Source organism: Pan paniscus, chromosome 14, assembly GCF_029289425.2.
Source record: "Pan paniscus chromosome 14, NHGRI_mPanPan1-v2.0_pri, whole genome shotgun sequence".
NCBI classification, from domain to species: Eukaryota; Metazoa; Chordata; class Mammalia; order Primates; family Hominidae; genus Pan; species Pan paniscus.
Genome location: NC_073263.2, coordinates 51,400,870 through 51,420,509, shown reverse-complemented (window position 1 = coordinate 51,420,509; position 19,640 = coordinate 51,400,870). Strand labels below are relative to the sequence as shown.

The 19,640-nt window shown below is 39.7% G+C and overlaps 2 protein-coding genes across 7 annotated transcripts in view; one reads left to right on the top strand and one right to left on the bottom strand.

Annotated features, from left to right (window-relative positions):
• The window catches only part of TRIM13 (tripartite motif containing 13), a 76,572-nt gene that overhangs the window by 35,853 nt on the left and 21,079 nt on the right, over positions 1-19,640 (bottom strand). The window lies entirely within an intron of this gene.
• LOC129393639 (uncharacterized) overlaps positions 1-19,640 on the top strand; it is a 168,474-nt gene that overhangs the window by 147,682 nt on the left and 1,152 nt on the right. For all 6 annotated transcript variants that reach the window (XM_063595969.1, XM_063595970.1, XM_063595967.1 and 3 more), the window contains one exon: positions 831-952. In XM_063595969.1, the coding sequence (XP_063452039.1) occupies positions 831-896 (66 nt within the window). In that variant the 3' untranslated portion in view covers positions 897-952. The remainder of the gene's footprint in view (positions 1-830; positions 953-19,640) is intronic.

Below are 19,640 nucleotides of genomic sequence, written 5' to 3'. Positions count from 1 at the left end.
TCTAAAGCCTGAATTGAGAGTATAATTTTTCTGTAGATACATCACCTTGAGGAATTTTATAAACTTCAGTTTCCTCATCTGAGAAATGAGGTAGTTGGATTAGATGAACTGGCTCATCAAGTGAGTATAAGGAGCCTTCCAAATTTAAGAATTATTAACATTTCCCGGAAGACTAACCAGGCAATTTTTCTTCTTTAGGTTTGACTTTCTGAGATGTCATGGCTTAGTATTCTTTAAGCAAATTCTGGAATGTTCTTGTCCCTTTGGAATAATTGTAATGTGGATTTGTTCTGTGCAACTGATGATATTCTAATGTGTTTGGGCAGGTTTAAGTCTAAATTTCCAAAGTCTCACACCTGTGGTTTTACCAAAAAGGTACTGCTCAAGGAAACCAGTGATGGGCAAAGGATGCATGGTATAGCTATGATGCAAGAGCGCCCTCTGCAGGCCATGCGAAGATGAGTCTCTTTCTTAAAGGGTAGCTTTTCCGCTCTTTGTGTAGAGTACAACCCTTCCCTTCCTCCTGTAGCATTCTCATCAAGAAACATTTGTTTAGTGCTTACCCTGAGCTAGGCACAGTGTGCTTAGGGCTGGGAACACAAAAATAAAAGCATCCTAGGCTTAAAGGATCTCACGGTCTAATGGGGTACATCCCAATCAGATCATTATAATGCAACCTGAGAGGTGTGTCACTGGAGCTGTGCCTCATGTCCCCATTAGTTTGCAATCACAAGTTGCACACAAGAGCTGAAATCAAACTGTACAGTACAATGCTTTTTTGTTAGGAGAGAAGGACTGGTGACTCACCCTAGCATTTTCTCTTTGCACAGAAACAGATGCCCTGCCCAGAAGCAACATGGCTAATGGGTGCCACCGTGGAGACCCAGGCAATCTGAGAGTAGTCCTGACAGCCAGACCTCCAGGGTGGAAATGGGAAGGTCTACAGAGAAAGGTCAGGATTTAACAGGGAAATGGAGGAGGGCAAGAACGGGGGTCAGGAGGTATCTACGCATTTTGATATGAAATTAAGAAGTTCATTTAAAATATACAACCAAGGCCCGTGACACTTTTTGTAACAAGATTCTAGCTTATCTTCCCACTAGATTTTGTTGGACTTTTTTCAAATTGTATCTGATTGTGTTTTTCAAACTAGGCCAGGAGGGCCCCTCAACTTCTAAAATACAAAAATCCTTTCTGCTCCTCTTTTCAAATCTTCTCAGATTCTGGACACACCCAGAAATTCCATGTGCCTTTTTACTCCCTTAATCCTGTTAACTTTTTGTCTCTTCTTAGCAATGACTTCCTTTCATTTTAGAGAAAGTTCTGCTGGTAACATACTATATAAGCCAGGAGAGAAAAAGAACTTGAAAGAGGAACACATTTTTCTTCATTTTCTTTTTTCAAAAAAGGTAAGGGAAAAAAATAAAGGAAGTGGAGAAATATACTACTCAGTACAGTTGTCAAACAAATTTCTTGGAACCATGGCCTACAAGAATACCTATCTTAACTGCATTGCACTAGAAACCACATTTTCATATTCCTTTTGTGATAATTCTAAGATAATGAATTAGATGTTAGCCATTGTTTTCCAGAATAGAATTTCTGGAGTTACTGGTAGTTCAGGGAATTTTAGTCACAAGATATATATTTTCTGTACCTTTGTGTGTGTGTATATGTGTGTATGCATATATACTTATATACATGCACATATATACACATACACACAAACATACATGTGCTATAGCTTTTGAATGGAGATATATGTGTGTGTACACACACACACATTCATTCATTCATTTATATCATACAGCTTCTCTGAAGAGCAACAGGAGAAAAATGCAGGAAATATAAAGGCAACCTGGGGTCAGTCCTATGCAGTGAGCTCTTTGAGGTCTCCATCAGAAATAAAAGATTTCAGTCTTTTTTGGCTGGGCACAGTGGCTCACACCTGTAATCCTAACACCTTGGGAGGCCAAGGTGGGAGGATTAACAAAAAATACAAAAATTAGCCGGGGGTGGTGGTGGGAGCCTGTAGTCCCAGCTACTTGGGAGGCTAAGATGGTAGGATCACCTGAGCCAGGGAGATGGAGGCTGCGGTGAGCCATGATCGCACCACTGCACACCAGCCTGGGTGACAGAGTGAGACCCTGTCCTAAAAAAAAAAAAAAAAAAAAAAAAAAAAAAAAAATCAATCTTTTCATAGTTATTCAAATTAAAACAACAAAATAGAGATGTGAAGACTTGGCTCAGAAAGATTCAGTCATCTCAACAATCACTGTAAAGAACTGCCATCAGACTCCTTTTGACTCTAAATGGCAAAGGATACCAACACCGTTCTTCCTAGGAAGCTAATCTATAGTTAAAATAGGCACATTGCATAGCTCTGTGTATCTACAGTGTTGTAATTGTCTAACAGAGTGGAGATACTAAATGTACTCAGTGCATAAAACATATTTTATTTAAAATAGAGAAGAAATTCCTGAGGGAACAATAAAATCAAGGATGTTACAGTAATTTCATGAGCCATCCAGATATAATTACCAACAAATAAAAAGAAAATATTTCATAATGCTCTGTTTTATTTAAATATTGGCTTATAAGGCATTGTTCTGTTATTTTCTTTGGTTAAAACAAAGTTTTTAAAATCAATATCTCATACTTGTTAGTATGTATTAGTGGGAAACCTTTATAATAAAGTAATTTTATGTGCAAAAGCTGCCTAGTTTCCAGCTCTGGGGCATTCTGGGAGCACAAACCTCAGGGGCATCATTATGGCCCAAAAAACCTGGGGATTGAGTTGACGGGGCTTTACCCAAGAGGGCCTAAAACAACACAGTTAAAGATGGAGAAACAGGCCGGGTACGGTGGCCTCCCACTTTGGGAGGCCAAGGTGGACAGATCACCTGAGATCCGGAGTTCGAGATCAGCCTGACCAACATGGAGAAATCCTATCTCTACTGAAAGTACAAAATTAGCCAGGTGTGGTGGCACATGCCTGTAATCCCAGGTACTCAGGAGGCTGAGGCAGGAGAATCGCTTGAACCCAGGGGGCAGAGGTTGCAGTGAGCCGAGATCACGCCATTGCACTCCAGCCTGGGCAATAAGAGCCAGACTCCATCTCAAAAGAAAAAAAAAAAGATGGAGAAACAGAAGCCCAGGGTTCAGCTATTAAGAGAGGCCTGGCAAGGGACAGTCAATAATGGGAGAACAGTAGGGGTTAGAACCTAGATGCTGAGAATAAGATAAAACAAGGCTTCACAAGGCCTGAATCAACTAGAACTAAGTTTAAAACTAAAGGTATGGATGAGAAGATGTGCAAGACTATTCCTTGTCCCTCTTAAATTAGCAATTTAATTTACACTGAGAAATGTATGGCCGTAAGGGACCAAAATAATAATAATAATGTTGACATGATTGCCTTTTTTTTTTTTTTTTTTTTTGAGATGGAGTCTCACACTGTCACCCAGGTGGTGTGCAGTGGTGCGATCTCGGCTCACCGTAACCTCTGCCTCCCAGGTTCAAGCAATTCTCCTACCTCAGTCTCCCAAGCTAGGATTACAGGTGCCCACCACCACACCCAGCTAATTTTTTTTATTTTTAGTAGAGACGGGGTTTCACCAGGTTAGTCAGGCTGGTCTCGAACTCCTGACCTCAAGTGATCCACCCGCCTCAGCCTCCGAAAGTGCTGGGATTACAGGCGTGAGCTACTGCACCCGGATTGGCCGATTTCCTTCTCAAATTCTAGACATGTGGTGTGACAGCTCTTAATCACAAGCTATTTTATGGGTTTACCTGACAAAGCACTGTTACAGAGACTAGAAATACCCAAAGAAATACTGCATCCTCTCCGCAGACCTACATGGGAATCAGAAGGTGGACTGCTGAACAACAGATCAGCACAAGAAGTTCAAAGAATGAAGTTGCAATGTCATTAGGCTATGATAGCTTAGGCATCCATCTGACTATTGGAGTGTCTTATTCCCATACAGCATCTATATTAGGGCTAGATTTGCCACTGGGTCCCGAAATGCTGGCAGTCCTTTGGTATTCAGAGCTGTAAAAAAAGAGGGAATCAAAAAGACTAGGAGTTCATTTCGACAGCCTTGGCAATGTATAGGATTTTGCGATTTTCTTTTGTAAATTGGAGATTCTTTTTTTCATGCATAAAACATTTTTCATAGAACTGTAAAAAGCTCCCAGACCCTTGGTGTGGGGCCTATACTATTCAATGGATAAACTGGCCCTGTCTGTCGTAGCCTCAAAGATGTAGGAAACAGCATTCCTGATAGAATTAAGGGAGTTGGAGGTGCTAGTTACTGGGAATAAGCCACGATGGAAGCTCCATGGGAGCAGAAACAAAACTGTATCCCCAGCACCTACACAGGGCCTGGTTCCTAGTAGGGAAAGGTAAATATTTGAAAATGAATGAACAAATTACTAGATAAACCAGAAAGTGAAAGTAGAAGGGAGATGAGATAACTAGATTTAAGTAAACAAAACCTCAAGAAATCAGAATTCAAGAAATTACATCAAGTATAAAAGGCTCTAGCAGGCTGGATGTGGTGGCCCACGCCTGTAATCCCAGCACTTTGGGAGGCCGAGGCGGGTGGATCAAGTTCGAGACCGGCCTGACAAACCTGGTGAAACCCTGTCTCTACTAAAAATACAAAAACTTAGCTGGGCATGCTGGAAGGGGCCTGTAATCCAGCTACTTGGGAAGATGAGGCAGGGGAATCACTTGAACCCGGGAGGTGGAGGTTGTGGTGAGCTGAGATCACACCATTGCACTCCAGGCTGGGCGACAGAGTGAGACTCCACCTCCACCCCCCCCAAAAAAATAAAGGCTCTAGCATCTGGGAACCAGAATACAGGTCTAATCTTTCACAGTTCCTGCTGACCTAGGGTAGCATCACATTTCTAGACATTTCCCCAATATATTATTGTGAAAATTTGCAAACATAGAGCAAAGTTGAAAAAATTTTATAGTGAACAGCATATACCTACCATGTAGACTACCACTAACATTTCACTATAGTTGGCTTATCACATGTCTGTACCTTTCTCTAAGCATTCGTCAATCCCTGTTTTTTTTTTTTTTGGACACATTTAAAAGTAAATTGTAGACATCAGTAGACTTCCCCCTAAATAACTCAGCATGTATATCATTGACTAGGTTAAATATTTGTTGACTTTTTTCTTTTGAAGTAAAATATGTATACAATGAAATGTATAAATCTTATGTGCTTGTGTGTAAATTTCCAAGTTTTAATAATAATAAATGCCTATACCTTTGTATCCCAAATTGCTATCGAGACATAGAACATTACTGTCACTTCAGAAATTTCCTTTTTTTTTTTTTAATTGAGACGGAGTCTTGTTCTGTCACCCAGGCTGGAGTGCGGTGGCACAATCTCGGCTCACTGCAGCCTCAACCTCGGGCTCAAGCAGTCCTCCTGCCTCAGCCTCCAGAGTAGCTTTTTTGTAGAGACAGGGTTTCACATTGTTGCCCAGGCTGGTCCTGAACTCCTGGGCTCCAGTAATCTGCCCACCTCTACCTCCCAAAGTGCTAGGATTATAGGACTGAGCCACCGCGCCCGGCCCCATAATTATTTTTTTGAGATGGAGTTTTGCTCTTGTCGCCCAGGCTGGAGTGCAATGGCTTGATCTTGGCTCACTGCAACCTCCGCCTCCCGGGTTCAAGTGATTCTCCTGCCTCAGCCTCCCAAGTAGCTGGGATTACAGGCATGCTCACCACACCTGGCTAATTTTGTATTTTTAGTAGAGATGGAGTTTCTCCATGTTGGTCAGGCTGGTCTTGAACTCCCGACCTCAGGTGATCCGCCCACCTCAGCCTCCCAAAGTGCTGCAATTACAGGCATGAGCCACCACACCCAGCCGATAGGCCCCATAATTTTTTTAAGTCTTTTTTTTTTTTTTTATTGCTGGGGGTACAGGACAAGGACAATAAAAATGTTGAAACTTCAATATATTCTGATTACAGCTTAAAATAGCTCAGGACAACTTGCAGGAGGTGTTACATCGGGGAAGCTATCATTGCGGGAGGTATTATACATCATCTTAAGAAATTATCTCAGGCCAAGCACAGTGGCTCATGCCTTTACTCTGGGAGGCTGAGGCAGGAGGATTGCTTGAAGCTAGGAATTCAAGACCAGCCTGGGTGACATGGCGAAACCCTGTCTCTACCAAAAATACAAAAATTACCCCACCATGGTGGCACATGGCTGTGGTCCCAGCTACCTGGGAGGCTTAGATGGGAAGATGGTTTGAGCCTGGGAGGCAGAGGTTGCAGTGAGCTGAGATTGTCCCATTGCACTCCAGCCTGGGCAACAGAGCCAGACCCTGTCTCAAAAAAAAAAAAAGATCTCAAGTAATGAGATCTAGGAGAATGATTACTTGCTTACTTGCTATTCTCAAACTTCAGTCTCCAGTTGAAGAAAAGGCAAACATAAACATAGAGCCTCAGCAAACCTCTTTCCTGTTTCACATGCAACCTCCATTGACAGACACTCAGAAGGAACAGTGCTCACTGACACCCCCACCTTCTGTCCTATAACTCAAATGGCCTAGGGGCCTGCGACTGCTGGGCTCTAGACTGCTCTGGGGAGCTTTCTGTACTTTTTCTAATGCCTAGGCAAATTCAGTTCTTAAAACCAACAAGCCAATAAGTTTTGTTCCCCTCAAATTATGTTTGAAGCAATTCAAAGTGCTAAGTATATATCTTAATAAAATAAAATTTATATTACCAGATTGGATCTTTATGTAATGAGCAGTTTTTTGTTGTTGTTGTTGTTTTTAATTGAGATGGAGTCTCGCTCTGTCGCCCAGGCTGGAGCGCAATGGTGCAATTTCAGCTCGCTGCAACCTCTGCCTCCTGGTTTCAAGCGATTTTTCGTGCCTCAGCCTCCCAAGTAGCTGGGATTACAGGTGCCTGCCACCATGCCCACCTAAGTTTTTTGTTTTTTGTTTTTTTTTTGAGACGGAGTCTCACTCTGTCGCCCAGGCTGGAGTGCTGTGGCGTGATCTCGGCTCACTGCAAGTTCCGCCTCCCGGGTTCACACCATTCTCCTGCCTCTACCTCCCGAGTAGCTGGGACTACAGGCACCCACCACCACGCCCGGCTAATTTTTTGTATTTTAAGTAGAGACGGGGTTTCACTGTGTTAGCCAGGATGGTCTCCATCTCCTGACCTCGTGGTCCGCCCGCCTCAGTCTCCCAAAGTGCTGAGATTACAGGTGTGAGCCACCGCGCCCAGCCAATGAGCAGTTTTCTATGCAACATTTCAGATGCAGCTTCTGGCTTTAGAACGTGGAACTTCAGTCTCATCTGTGCAGTACCTGGACATTGTGATATCATTAAAAAATACCGTATTAAAATACACTTTTAAAACTTTTATTATGGAAATTTTCAATCACACACAAAAATAGAATAATCAATCCTCCTGTACCCATCACCCAGCCCCAATAATGATCTTCTTAGGAAAATGCATTTTAAGATTCACCCATGTTTTTGTATGAATCAGTAATCTGTTCCTTTTTATTGCTGAGTAGTATTCCATTATATGGATTATCACAATTTATCATTTTCAATTGCTCATTTTGGGAAAATTATGTATAACTAGTCATATACATGTTTTTGTATGAATGTAAGCTTTCATTTCACTTGGATAAATATCTAGAAGTGAGATTGCTGGGTCACATAAGTATATGCTTAACTTTATAAGAAACTGCCAAATTTGTTTTTCCAAAGTGGCTGTACCATTTTGTATTTCCACCAGCAATGAATGACTCTGTTACTCCACATCAAGGCCAATATTTTGTATTCAGTTCTTTATTTTAGCCATTGTAATAGGTGCATAGTGGTATCCCATTGTGGTTTTAATTTGCATATCCTTCATGACTAATGATATTGAATATATTTCCCTATGTTTATTTGCCATCCATACATCTTCTTTGGCGAAGACAGACATTTGCACAGTTTTAAGTTTAATTATTTGTTTTATTATTGTTATGGCTAAAGAGTTCTTTATATATTCTAGATACAAACTCTTTATTGGATATGTGATTTGCAAATATTTTCTCCTTGTCTATGGCTTGTATTTTCATTCTCTTCACAGATTTTTATACAAAGCAAAAGTCTTTTTTTTTTTTTTTTTGAGACACAGTCTCACACTTTCACCCAGGCTGGAGTGCAATGGCGCAATCTTGGCTCACTGCAAACTCCGCTTCCTGGGTTCAAGTGATTCTCCTGCTTCAGCCTCCCAAGTAGCTAGGATTACAGGCGCCTGCCACCATGCCCAGCTAATTTTTGTATTTTTAGTAGAGATGGTGTTTCACCATGTTGGCCAGGCTGGTCTCGAACTACTGACCTCGTAATCCACCCGCCTCAGCCTCCCAAAATGCTGGGATTACAGACATGAGCCACCATGCTCAGCCCACAAAAGTCTTTAATTTTCGTAAAACTCAATTTCTCATTTTTTTCTTTGATGGGTTGTGCTTTTGGTGTCATATTTAAATACTCATAGTTGGCCGGACATGGCTTACGCCTGTAATCCCAGCACTTTGGGAGGCCAAGGAGGGTGGATCACCTGAGGTCAGGAGTTCGAGACTAGCCTGGGCAACATGGTGAAACCCCGTCTCTACTAAAAATACAAAAATTAGCTGGGCCTGGTGGCGCATGCCTGTAATCTCAGCCTCTTGGGAGGCTCAGGCAGGAGAATCGCTTTAACCCGGGAAGCGGAGGTTGCAGTGAGCCGAGATCACGCCATTGCACTCTAGCCTGAGTGACTAGAGCGAAACTCCATCTCAAAAAAACAAACAAACAAACCTCATAGTCAAACTCAAGGTCTCTTACACTTTCTCCTAGACGTTTTATGGTTTTATATTTTATATTTAGGTCTATAAACCACTTTGAAATAATTTTTGTATAAGGTATGAAGTATGTGTTGAGGTTCCTTTTTTGCATATGGATGAAGAATCATTCTAGCACCATTTGTTGAAAAAACTGTTCCTTCTCTATTGAATTGCCTTTGAACTTTTGTCAAAAAATCTGTTGACTGTATTTGTGTAAGTTTAATTTGGGCCGTTTATTCTGTTTAATGTATATACGTGTCTATTCTTTCAACAATACCATGCTGTCTTGATTACTATAGCTTTACAGTAAGCCTTAAAGTAGTGTGGGTCCTCCAACTTAGTTCTTTTGTTGTTGTTTTATTTAAAAAAAAAAAAAATTGGGCCAGGTGCATTGGCTCATGCCTGTAATCCCAGCAGTCTGGGAGGCCAAGCTGGGCGGATCGCTTGAGGGCAGGAGTTTGAGACCAGCCTGGCCAACATGGTGAAACGCCCTCTCTATTAAAAATACAAAAATTACCCAAGTGTGGTGGTGGGTGCCTGTAATCCCAGCTACTTGGGAGGCTGAGGCAGGAGAATCACTTGAACCTGGGAACCGGAAGTTGCAGTGAGCCAAGATTGCACCACTGCACTCCCGTCTGGGCAACAGAGGGAGACTGTCTCAAAAAAAAAAAAAAAATGAACAACAACATCAAAAAAAACCAAGAAACCAAAAACCAAAAAAAATTGGCTCCTGTAGTTTAATTACCTTTTCCATTTTATTTATTTATTTATTTATTTATTTATTTATTTATTTATTTTTTAAATAGAGACAGGATCTCTCTATGTTGCTGCCCAGGCTGGTCTCAAACTCTTGGGCTCAAATGATCTGCCCACCTTGGCTTCCCAAAGTGCTGGGATTATAGGTATAAGCCACCACGCCCAGCTTCCATATAAATTTTGAATCAATTTGTCAGTATCTAAAAATGTGCCTGAGATTTCCTTGAGATTGTGCTGTTTGTGAAAGAATGACATCTTAATCATATTGAGCCTTCCAAGCCATATAGACACTTTATCTGTACATTTATTTAGATCTTCTTTATTTCATCAATGTTTTGTAGGTTTCAGCGTATGGATGCTGTACATATGCCTTAAATTTATACCTAAGCTCTTAATTGTTAGTTGAGCTATTTTAAATGGTGCTGCCTTTTAAATTTCAAATTCTAATTTTTCATTGCTGTTATACAGGAATATATGATTGACTCTTTTAAATTAACCTTGTATCCTGTGACCTTGCTAAACTTGTATTAATCCAACAGTTTTATTGTAGATTCTTTAGGAATTTCTTCATAGATAATCATGCTGTCTGTAAATAGACATCATTTTGTTTCTTCCTTTACAATTTGTATGCCTTTTATTTCTTTTTCTTGCCTTTCGCCAATAAATATGATATTAGCAGTAGTTTTTTTTGTAGATGCCACTTAGATTAAGGAAGTGACCTTATATTCTTAGTTTCCAAGAAGTTTTTTGTGGAGTTTGTTGTTTGATTGGTTTAATAATGAATGGATGATGAATTTTGTCAAATGCTTTTTCTATACCTAATAAGAGCATTCTTTTTTCTTTTCATCTATTCTATTGATGAATTATATCAATTGATTTTCAGATGTTGAACCACCTTTAAATTCCTGGTATAAACTTTGTGTTTTTTTGGTTTTTTTTTGTTTTTTTTTGAGATGGAGTCTCACTCTGTCGCCAGGCTGGAGTGCAATGGCGTGCTCTCGGCTCACTGCAACCTCCACCTCCCGGGTTCAAGCAATTCTCCTGCCTCAGCCTCCTGAGTAGCTGGGACTACAGGCATACGCCACCATGCCCAGCTAATTTTTGTATTTTTAGTAGAGATAGGGTTTCACCATATTGGCCAGGCTGGTCTCGAACTCCTGACCTCGTGATCCACCCACCTCAGCCTTCCAAAGTGCTGGGATTACAGGCATGAGCCACCGCACTCGACCCTCATTTGGTCCTTAATTAATAACCTTTAGTTTTTAGATCAGTTTTAGGTTTATAGCCAAATTGAGCAGAAAATACAGAGAGTTCCCTTATACCCTGTTCCCCCACAACACAATCTCCCCAACCATCAGCATCCCATACCATAATGGTACACTTGTTATAACTGATGGCCCTACAATTACACATCATTATCACCCAAAGTCCATACTTTACAGTAGTGTTCGTTCTTGATGTTATACTTTCTATGAATTTTGACAAATGTATAATGACATATTCACCATTGCAGTATTATACAGCATAGTTTCACTGCCCTAAAAAAGTCCCGTGTTTCACCTATTCATACCTCCCTTTCTCCCAACCCCTGACAACCACTGATCTTTTTATTGTCTCCATAGTTGTGTCTTTTCCAGAATGTCATATAGTTGGTGTCATACAGTATGCAGCCTTTTAGATCAGCTTATTTCACTCAGTGATAAGCATTTGTTTCTTCCATGTCTTTTTATGGCTTGATATCTCATTTCTTTTTACTGCTAAATAATATTCCATTGTCTAGATATACCTCAGTTTATTTATCATTCACTTACTGAAGGACATCTTGGTTGCTTCCAACTTTTGGCGACTATGAATAAAGCTTCTATGTACATCCATGTGCAGGTGTTTGTGTGGACACAAATTTTCAGTTTATTTGGGTAAATAATAAGGCGTGCATTGCTGGATCGTATGGTAAAAGTTTTATAACTTTTTAGTTTTATAAGAAGCTGCTGTCTTCTGAGGTAGCTGTACCATTTTGTATTCCCATCAGCAAGGATTAATATTCCTGTTGCTCCATGTCCTTGCCATTATTTGGTATTGTCAGTGTTTTGGACTTTAGTTATTCTAATACATGTGTAGTGATAGCCCATTGTTTTTATTTGCAATTCTCTAATGATGTAATATGTTTAAATCTTTTCATATGTTTACTTGCTATCTGTGTATCTTCTTTGATTAGGTGTCTGTTCAGGTCTTTTGCCCATTTTTTAATTGGGCTGCTCATTTTCTTATTGTTGAATTTTAAGATTTCTTTGTGTATTTTGGATAAGAGTCCTTTGTCAGATGGTTCTTTTGCAAATATTTTCTCCCAGTCTGTGGCTTCTCTTCTCATTCTCTTGACGTTGTCTTTTGCAGAGCAGAAGTTTTAATTTTGTTGAAGTTCAGCTTATCAATTGTTTCTTTCATGAACTATAATTTTGGTATTGGATCTAAAAAGTTATCACCAGCCAGGCGCAGTGGCTCATGCCTGTAATCCCAGCACTTTGGGAGGCCAAGGCGGGCAGATCATGAGGTCAGGAGATCGAGACCATCCTGGCTAACACGGTGAAACCCCGTCTCTACTAAAAATGCAAAAAAAAATTAGCTGGGCATGGTGGTGGGCGCCTGTAGTCCCAGCTACTCAGGAGGCTGAGGCAGGAGAATGGCGTGAACCCAGGAGGCGGAGCTTGCAGTGAGCTGATATTGCACCACTGCACTCCAGCCTGGGCAACAGAGCAAGACTCCATCTCAAAAAAAAAAAAAAAATTATCACCATACCCATATGTGTTAGTCTGTTTTGTGTTGCCCTGAAGGAATATGTAAGGCTGAATAATTTATAAAGAAAACAGGTTTATTTGGCTCACAGTTCCACAGGCTATACAAGAAGTGTAGTGCCAGCATCTGCTTCTGGTGAAACCTCAGGAAGTTTACAATCATGGCAGAAGGCAAAAGGGGAGCTAGTGTATCACATGGTGAGAGAGGGAGCAAGAGAGAGGGGAGGAGGTGCCGGGCTCTTTTAAAACTAGCTTTTGCATGAACTAATAGAGCGAGAACTCATGTATTATCTCAAGGAGGGCACCAAGCCATTCATGAGGGATCCACCCCCATGACCCAAATACCTCCCACCAGGTCCCACCTCCAACATTGGGGATCACATTTCAACATGAAATCTGGAGTGGATACACATCCAAACTGTATCAACAAAGTCATCTAAGTTTTTCTCTGTTATTTTATAGGAGTTTTATAGTTTGCATTTTACATTTAGGTCTGTGATTAATTTTGAGTTAATTTTTGGGAAGGGTTTAAAGTCCATGTTTAAGTTTATTTTTTGCACATGGATGTCCAGTTGTTCCAGAACCATTTGTTGAAAAGACTATCTTTGCTCCATTGTATTGCCTTTTCTCCCTTGTTGAAGGTTAGTTGGCTCTGTTTATGTGGGTTTTTTTCTGGGCTCTCTGTTCTGTTTCATTGATCTATTTCACGAATATCACACTGTCTTGATTACTGCAGCTTTCTATAAGTCTTTTTTTTTTTAACTTGTTAGAAACCAGGTCTTTCTATGTTGCTCAGGCTGATCTTGAACTCCTGGGCTCAAATGATCCTCCTACCTCAGCCTTTTGAGTAGTCAGGATTATAGGTGTGAGCCACCATGCCTGACCTCTAGTAACTCTAGTAAGTTGGGTACTATCAGTCCTCTAACTGTTCTCCTCCTTTATTGTTGAGTTGGCTATTCTATGTCTTTGCCTCTTCACATAAACTTTAGAATCAGTTTATCAACATCAACTCCTGGGCTCAAGTGATCCTCCCACCTCAGACTTTAGAGTAGTCAGGATTATAGGTGTGAGCCACCATGCGGGACCTCTAGTAAGTCTAGTAAGTTGGGTACTATCAGTCCTCTAACTCTTCTCCTTTATTGTTGAGTTAGCTATTCTGTGTCTTTGCCTCTTCACATAAACTTTAGAATTAGTTTATCAACATCCACAAAGTAACTTGACTGGATTTTGATTGGGATTGCATTGAATCTATAGATCCAGTTCAGAACTGACATCTCAACAACACTGGGTCTTCCTATCCATGAACATGGACTATATCTCCATTTATTTAAGTCTTCTTTGATATTTTTCATCAGAGTTTTGTAGTTTTTCTTATATAGATCTTCCACATATTTTGTTAAGATTTATACCTATTGCTTTTCAGAAGGATATAAATGGTATTGTGTTTTTAATTTCAAATTCTGCTTGTTCATTGCTTACAGTGTATCAGAAGGCAATTGGCTTTTGTATATTAACTTTGTATCCTACAACCCTGCTATAATTGCTTATTAGTTCAAGGAGGGTTGTTTGTTGATTCTTTTGGATTTCTACAATCATGTCATCTGCAAACAAAGATAATTTTACTTCTTCCTTCCCAATCTATATGCCTTTTATTTCTTTTTCTTGTGTTCTTGCATTAGCTAGGACTTCCAGTATGATGTTGAAAAGCAGTGGTGAGAAGGGACATATTTGCAATGTCCCTGATAGTGTGAGAAAATCTTCAAGTTTCTCACCATGAAGTATAATGTTAGCTGTAGGTTTTTTGGCAGATGTTCTTCATCAAGTTGAGCAAGTTCATCTCTATTCTCAATTTATTGTGAGTTTTTCCAATCATGAAATGGTTTTTTTTTTTTGTCAAATGCTTTTTCTGCATCTATTTATATGACCATGTGATTTTTCTTCTTTAGCCTGTTGTTGTGATGGATTACATTAATTGATTTTCAAATGTTGAACTAGCCTTGCCTACCTTGGATAAATTCCACTTGACCATGGTGTGTAATTCTTTCTTTACATTGTTGGATTCAACTTGCTAGTATTTTGTTCAGGATTTTTGAATCTATGTTCATGAGAGATATTACTCTATTGTTTTCTTTTCTTGTATTTTTTTTTTCTGAGACAAGGACTCACTCTGCTGCCTAAACTAGAGTGCAGTGGCATGATCATAGCTCCCTGCAGGGTTGATCTCCTGGGCTCAAGTGATCCTCCCACTTCAGCTTTCCGAGTAGCTGGGACTACAGGTGTGTGCCACCATACCAGCTACTTTTTTTTTTTTTTTAAAGTAGAAATGAGGTCTTGCTATGTTGCCCAAGCTGGTCTTGAACTCCTGAACTCAAGTGATCCTCCCACCATAGCCTCCCAAAGTGTGGGATTACAGGTGTGAGCCACTGCACCCAGCTCTTGTAATGTCTTTGTCTAATTTGAATATTAGGGTAATGCCAGCCTCATAGAATGATTTAGGAAGTATCCCCTCTGCTTCTGTCTTCTGGAACAGATTGTATAGGATTGGTATAATTTCTTCCTTAAATGTTTGGTAGAATTCACTAATGAATCCATGTGAGTCTGGTGATTTCTGTTTTGGAAGTTTATTAGTTATTAATCCAATTTTTTTTATCAATATAGGTTTATTAAAAGTATTGATTTCTTTTTGTGTTAATTTTGGCAGATTGTGTCTTTTAAGTAGGTTATCAAATGTGTGGACATAGAGTTATTAATAATATTCCTTTATTATTCTTTTAGTGTCCATGGGATCTGTAGTGATGCTTCTCTTTCACTTCTGATATTAGTAATTGTGTCTTCTCTTTTTCTTAGTAAGCCTGGCTAGAGGTTTATCAACTTTATTGATTTTTTTTTAAACTAGATTTTGGTCATGTTATTTTTCTCTATTGGTTTTCTGCTTCCAGTTTCATTGATTTCTGCTATAATTTTCATTTATTTTATTCTGCTTATTTGGATTTAATTTGCTCTTCTTTTTCTAGTTTCCTAAGGCAGAATATTGGATTAATTATTTTATTTTACTTTTTTCTTCGATGGCATGGTGGAGATGGCTGGTGTTGTATGAACTCAGATTCATGACAACTGAAGAAAGTTGCACCTTGGCCTTCTCTGAGCTAAAAGCTGAAAGCTGGATTAATGATTTTAAATCTTCTTTTCTAATATATGTATTCAATACTATAAATTTCTAAGCACTGCTTTTGCTGTATCTTAGACATTTTGATAAGTTATATTTTCATTTATTTCAAATATTTTTAACTCTCTTCATCAGACTTTTTCTTTCACTCATATATTACTTAGAAGTATGTTGTTTAATCTGGGAAGCTGAGACAGGTGGATCACGAGGTCAGGAGATCGAGACTATCCTGGCTAACACGGTGAAACCCCGTCTCTACTAAAAAATACAAAAAAATTAGCCAGGCATGGTAGCGGGCACCTGTAGTCCCAGCTACTCAGGAGGCTGAGGCAGGAGAATGACGTGAACCCAGGAGGTGGAGCTTGCAGTGAGCCAAGATCGCACCACTGCACTCCAGCCTGGGTGACAGGGTGAGACTCCGTCTCAAAAAAAAAAAAAAAATAGAAGTATGTTGTTTAATCTCCAGGTATTTGTGATTTTCAGCTATCTGGTATCAATTTCTAGTTTAATTTCATGAGGTCTCAAAGCAGACACTATATGACTTCTTTTATATTTGTTGAGGTGTGTTTTATGGCCCAGAATGTGATCTGTCTTGGTGAATGCTCCATGTGATTTTGAGAACAATTGTAATCTGCTGCCTGCTGCTGGATGAAATATTCTGTAGATGTCAATTATATACAGTTGATTGATAGTGTTGTTGAATTCAACTGTGTCCTTACTGGTTTTCTGCCTGCTGACTGTGTCCATTTCTGTTAGAGGAGTGTTAAAGTCTCCAACTATAATAGTAGATTCACCCAGGTCTTCTTGCAGTTTTATCAGTTTTTCCCTTACATATTTGGATGCCCTGTTGTTAGGTGAATACACATTAAGAATTATTGTGTCAGTGGGGTGCAGTGGCTCATGCCTGTAATCCCAGCACTTTGGGAGGCTGAGGCAGGCAGATCACCCGAGGTCAGAAGTTCAAGACCAGCCTAGCCAACATGGTGAAACCCAATTTTTACTAAAAACTATAAAAAATTAGCCAGGTGTGGTGGCAGGTGCCTGTAATCCCAGCTACTCAGGAGGCTGATACAGAATTGCTTGAACCCTGGAGGCAGAGGTTGCAGTGAGCCGAGATTGTGCCATTATACCATTGTACTCCAGCCTGGGTGACAGAGAAAAACTCTATCTCAAAAAAAAAAAAAAAAAAAAAAAAGAATGATTATGTCTTCTTGGGGTATTGAATGCTGTTTCATTATGTAATTTCCCTCCTTATCCCTGATATCTGTCCTTGCTCTGAAGTTTGCTCTGCCTAAAATTAATATAGCTACTTCCACTTTCTCTTAATTAGTATAGGCATGGTATATCTTTCTTCATCCATTTACTTTTAATCTATATATGTTCTTATATTTCAAATGTGTTTCTTTCTTTCCCTTTTTTTTTTTTTTTTTTTGAGAAGGAGTCTCGCTCTTTTACCCAGGCGGGAGTGCAATGGTGTGATCTTGGCTCACTGCAGCCTCCGCCTCCCAGGTTCACGCAATTCTCCTGCCTCAGCCTTCTGAATAGCTGGGATTACAGGTGCACACCACCACGCCTGGATAATTTTTGTATTTTTAGTAGAGATGGGGTTTCACCATGTTGGCCAGGCTGGTCTCAAACTCCTGACCTCATAACCTGCCCACCTTGGCCTCCCAAAGTGTTGAGATTACAGGCGTGAGCCACTGTGCCTGGGATAAAATGTGTTTCTTGTAGACAACATATAGTTAGGTCTTGTTTTTAGATCTACTCAATCTTTGTCTTAGTAAAATTTAGATCATTAACATTTACAGTCATTATAGATATAGTTGGATTAATATATCATATTTGTTACTGCTTTCTATTTGTTGCCCTTGTTTTTTATTCCTGTTTTTGTTTTCCACTGTTTTTCTGCCTTTCGTGGTTTTAATTGAGCACTTTATATGATTCCATGTTCTCTTCCTTCCTGGCATGTCACTTATACTTCTTTTTTTACTTTTTTTAGTGGTTGCCCTAGAGTTTGCAGTATACATTTATAATTAATGCAAGTCCACTTTCAAATAACACTGTACTACATCATGGGTAGTATATCTTGTAATAATAAAATATCATTAATTCATCCCTCCTGTTTCTTGTATCACTGCTACAAAACATCACTTTAAAAAATTAAAGAAGATACAAATAAATGGAAAGACATCCCATGTTCATGGATTGGAAGGCTTAATATTGTTAAAATAACAATACTACCCAAAGTGATCTATAAATTAAATGCAATTCCCATCAAAATTCCAATGGCTTTTTGTTTTTGCAGAAAAAATTTAAAAACCCTAAAATGCATATAAAATCTCAAAGAATCCCATATAGCCAAAAAAATCTTTAGGAAGAAAAACAAAGCTGGAGGTCTCATACTTCCTATTTTGAAAGATATCACAAAGCTACAGTAATCAAAATAGTATTATACTGACATAAAGACAGACACACAGACCAATGGAACAGAATAATTAGCCCAGAAATAAGCCCTCACATATATTGTCAAATGATATTTGACAAGGGTGCCAAGGCCACAAAATGGGGGAGAGACTAGTCTCTTCAACAAATGATGTTGGGAAAACTGATTACGTCCAAATTTTAAAAAATGACTTTACACCATGTACAAAAATTAACTCAAAATGTGTTAAAGGCCTGAACATAAGACCTGAAACTATAAAACTCCTAGGAGAGACAAATGAAATGGTTTTGCTCCCAACCTCTCTGGTCATATTAGTCAGAGTGGCTGATGGAGTGGCATGCTCGTGTAAAAACTCAAGTTTGGTCAAGAACATATTGGGCTAAGGGGTGTATTTTTCCAACAGGCAATCTGTCATTGGCCTTGAGTATCCCCATATATTTTTGCTAGGCATACCAAGAATGTAAAGCCCTGACCATTCTTTACCAGGGCCATTTCTCAAGATTGTGTTTGCAGCAAGCAAACCTGAAGGATGGGGTAATATCTCCCCGAAACAGCAGGCTGGCTTCCACTTGCCTTAAAAACAATGAATACCCCAAACTCAGTGTTTCTTTCCTCTAATGCAACCAACTACATTCTAAGGCATCCATCACGAGCCCTTTGTATCACTTCCAATAAGCCTTGTGGGGCATGGAGACTGACACAAACAAACACGAAGTTCTGAATACTACTTTTGCTGTGGGCAATAAAATCCTTTGTCTCTGACTCAGGAATCTTCTGTCTCCTGCCAGCATCCATGAAACCAAAACAGGCTAACTTGTTAGTTTATAAGTGGGGCAAAATCCCAGGCCTTGCACAGCTCTTGACAGTCCCACATTCTGTATTTAGCTGACTGCACTCTAACAGAGTTATTTAACTTGTTCTTTACCCCCATATTTTTTATAGACTAAAAAATAAATATAGAAATTTCATCAGATTCAGGTTCAGCTTTTAAGGCAGGAATACTTTGCAAGGGGTGCTGTTTTCTTATTGCATCACATTAGGAGACACAATGTCAGGTTTTCCACTTTTAGTGATACTAGGCTTATTCAGGTTATAGTTTTACCATACATTAATGATCCATTATTTCATTAGTTCCTTTAACCACTAGAATTCTTCAGTAATAGAGAACTTTCTATCATCAACTTTGTTGCCCTAAAATTACTTCAGCCCTTCAATCTAGGCAGCAGGGCACTCTTCCCTGGCTTCCTTGTTCCAGGGGGCCCTGTATTTTGGGGTATCTTCCTCACAGTTTTCTGAGTCTCCCTCTGATCCCTGGGACTGACAAGGGCTATCAGATCCATCCACGTGAGGTGCCCCCATCCCACACTGGGACCTGTGTGTGTCCTAGTTTCTGCTTTTTCTTTTTGGGGTATTCTACAACCCTCTATCCCATACTTGGGATGGACCAGATGCCCTGAGAAGATACAAAAATCAGAGCTGGAATCCAAAAAGGAGACCTGGAAAGTGAATTGCTCCTGTTGGCACAGTATTTCTTTCCAGAGATTGTGCAAGATTGGGTTGTCAAATGGTGATAACATGCTGATTTTTAATAACTCTTGGCTCTGGGCTACCTGTGG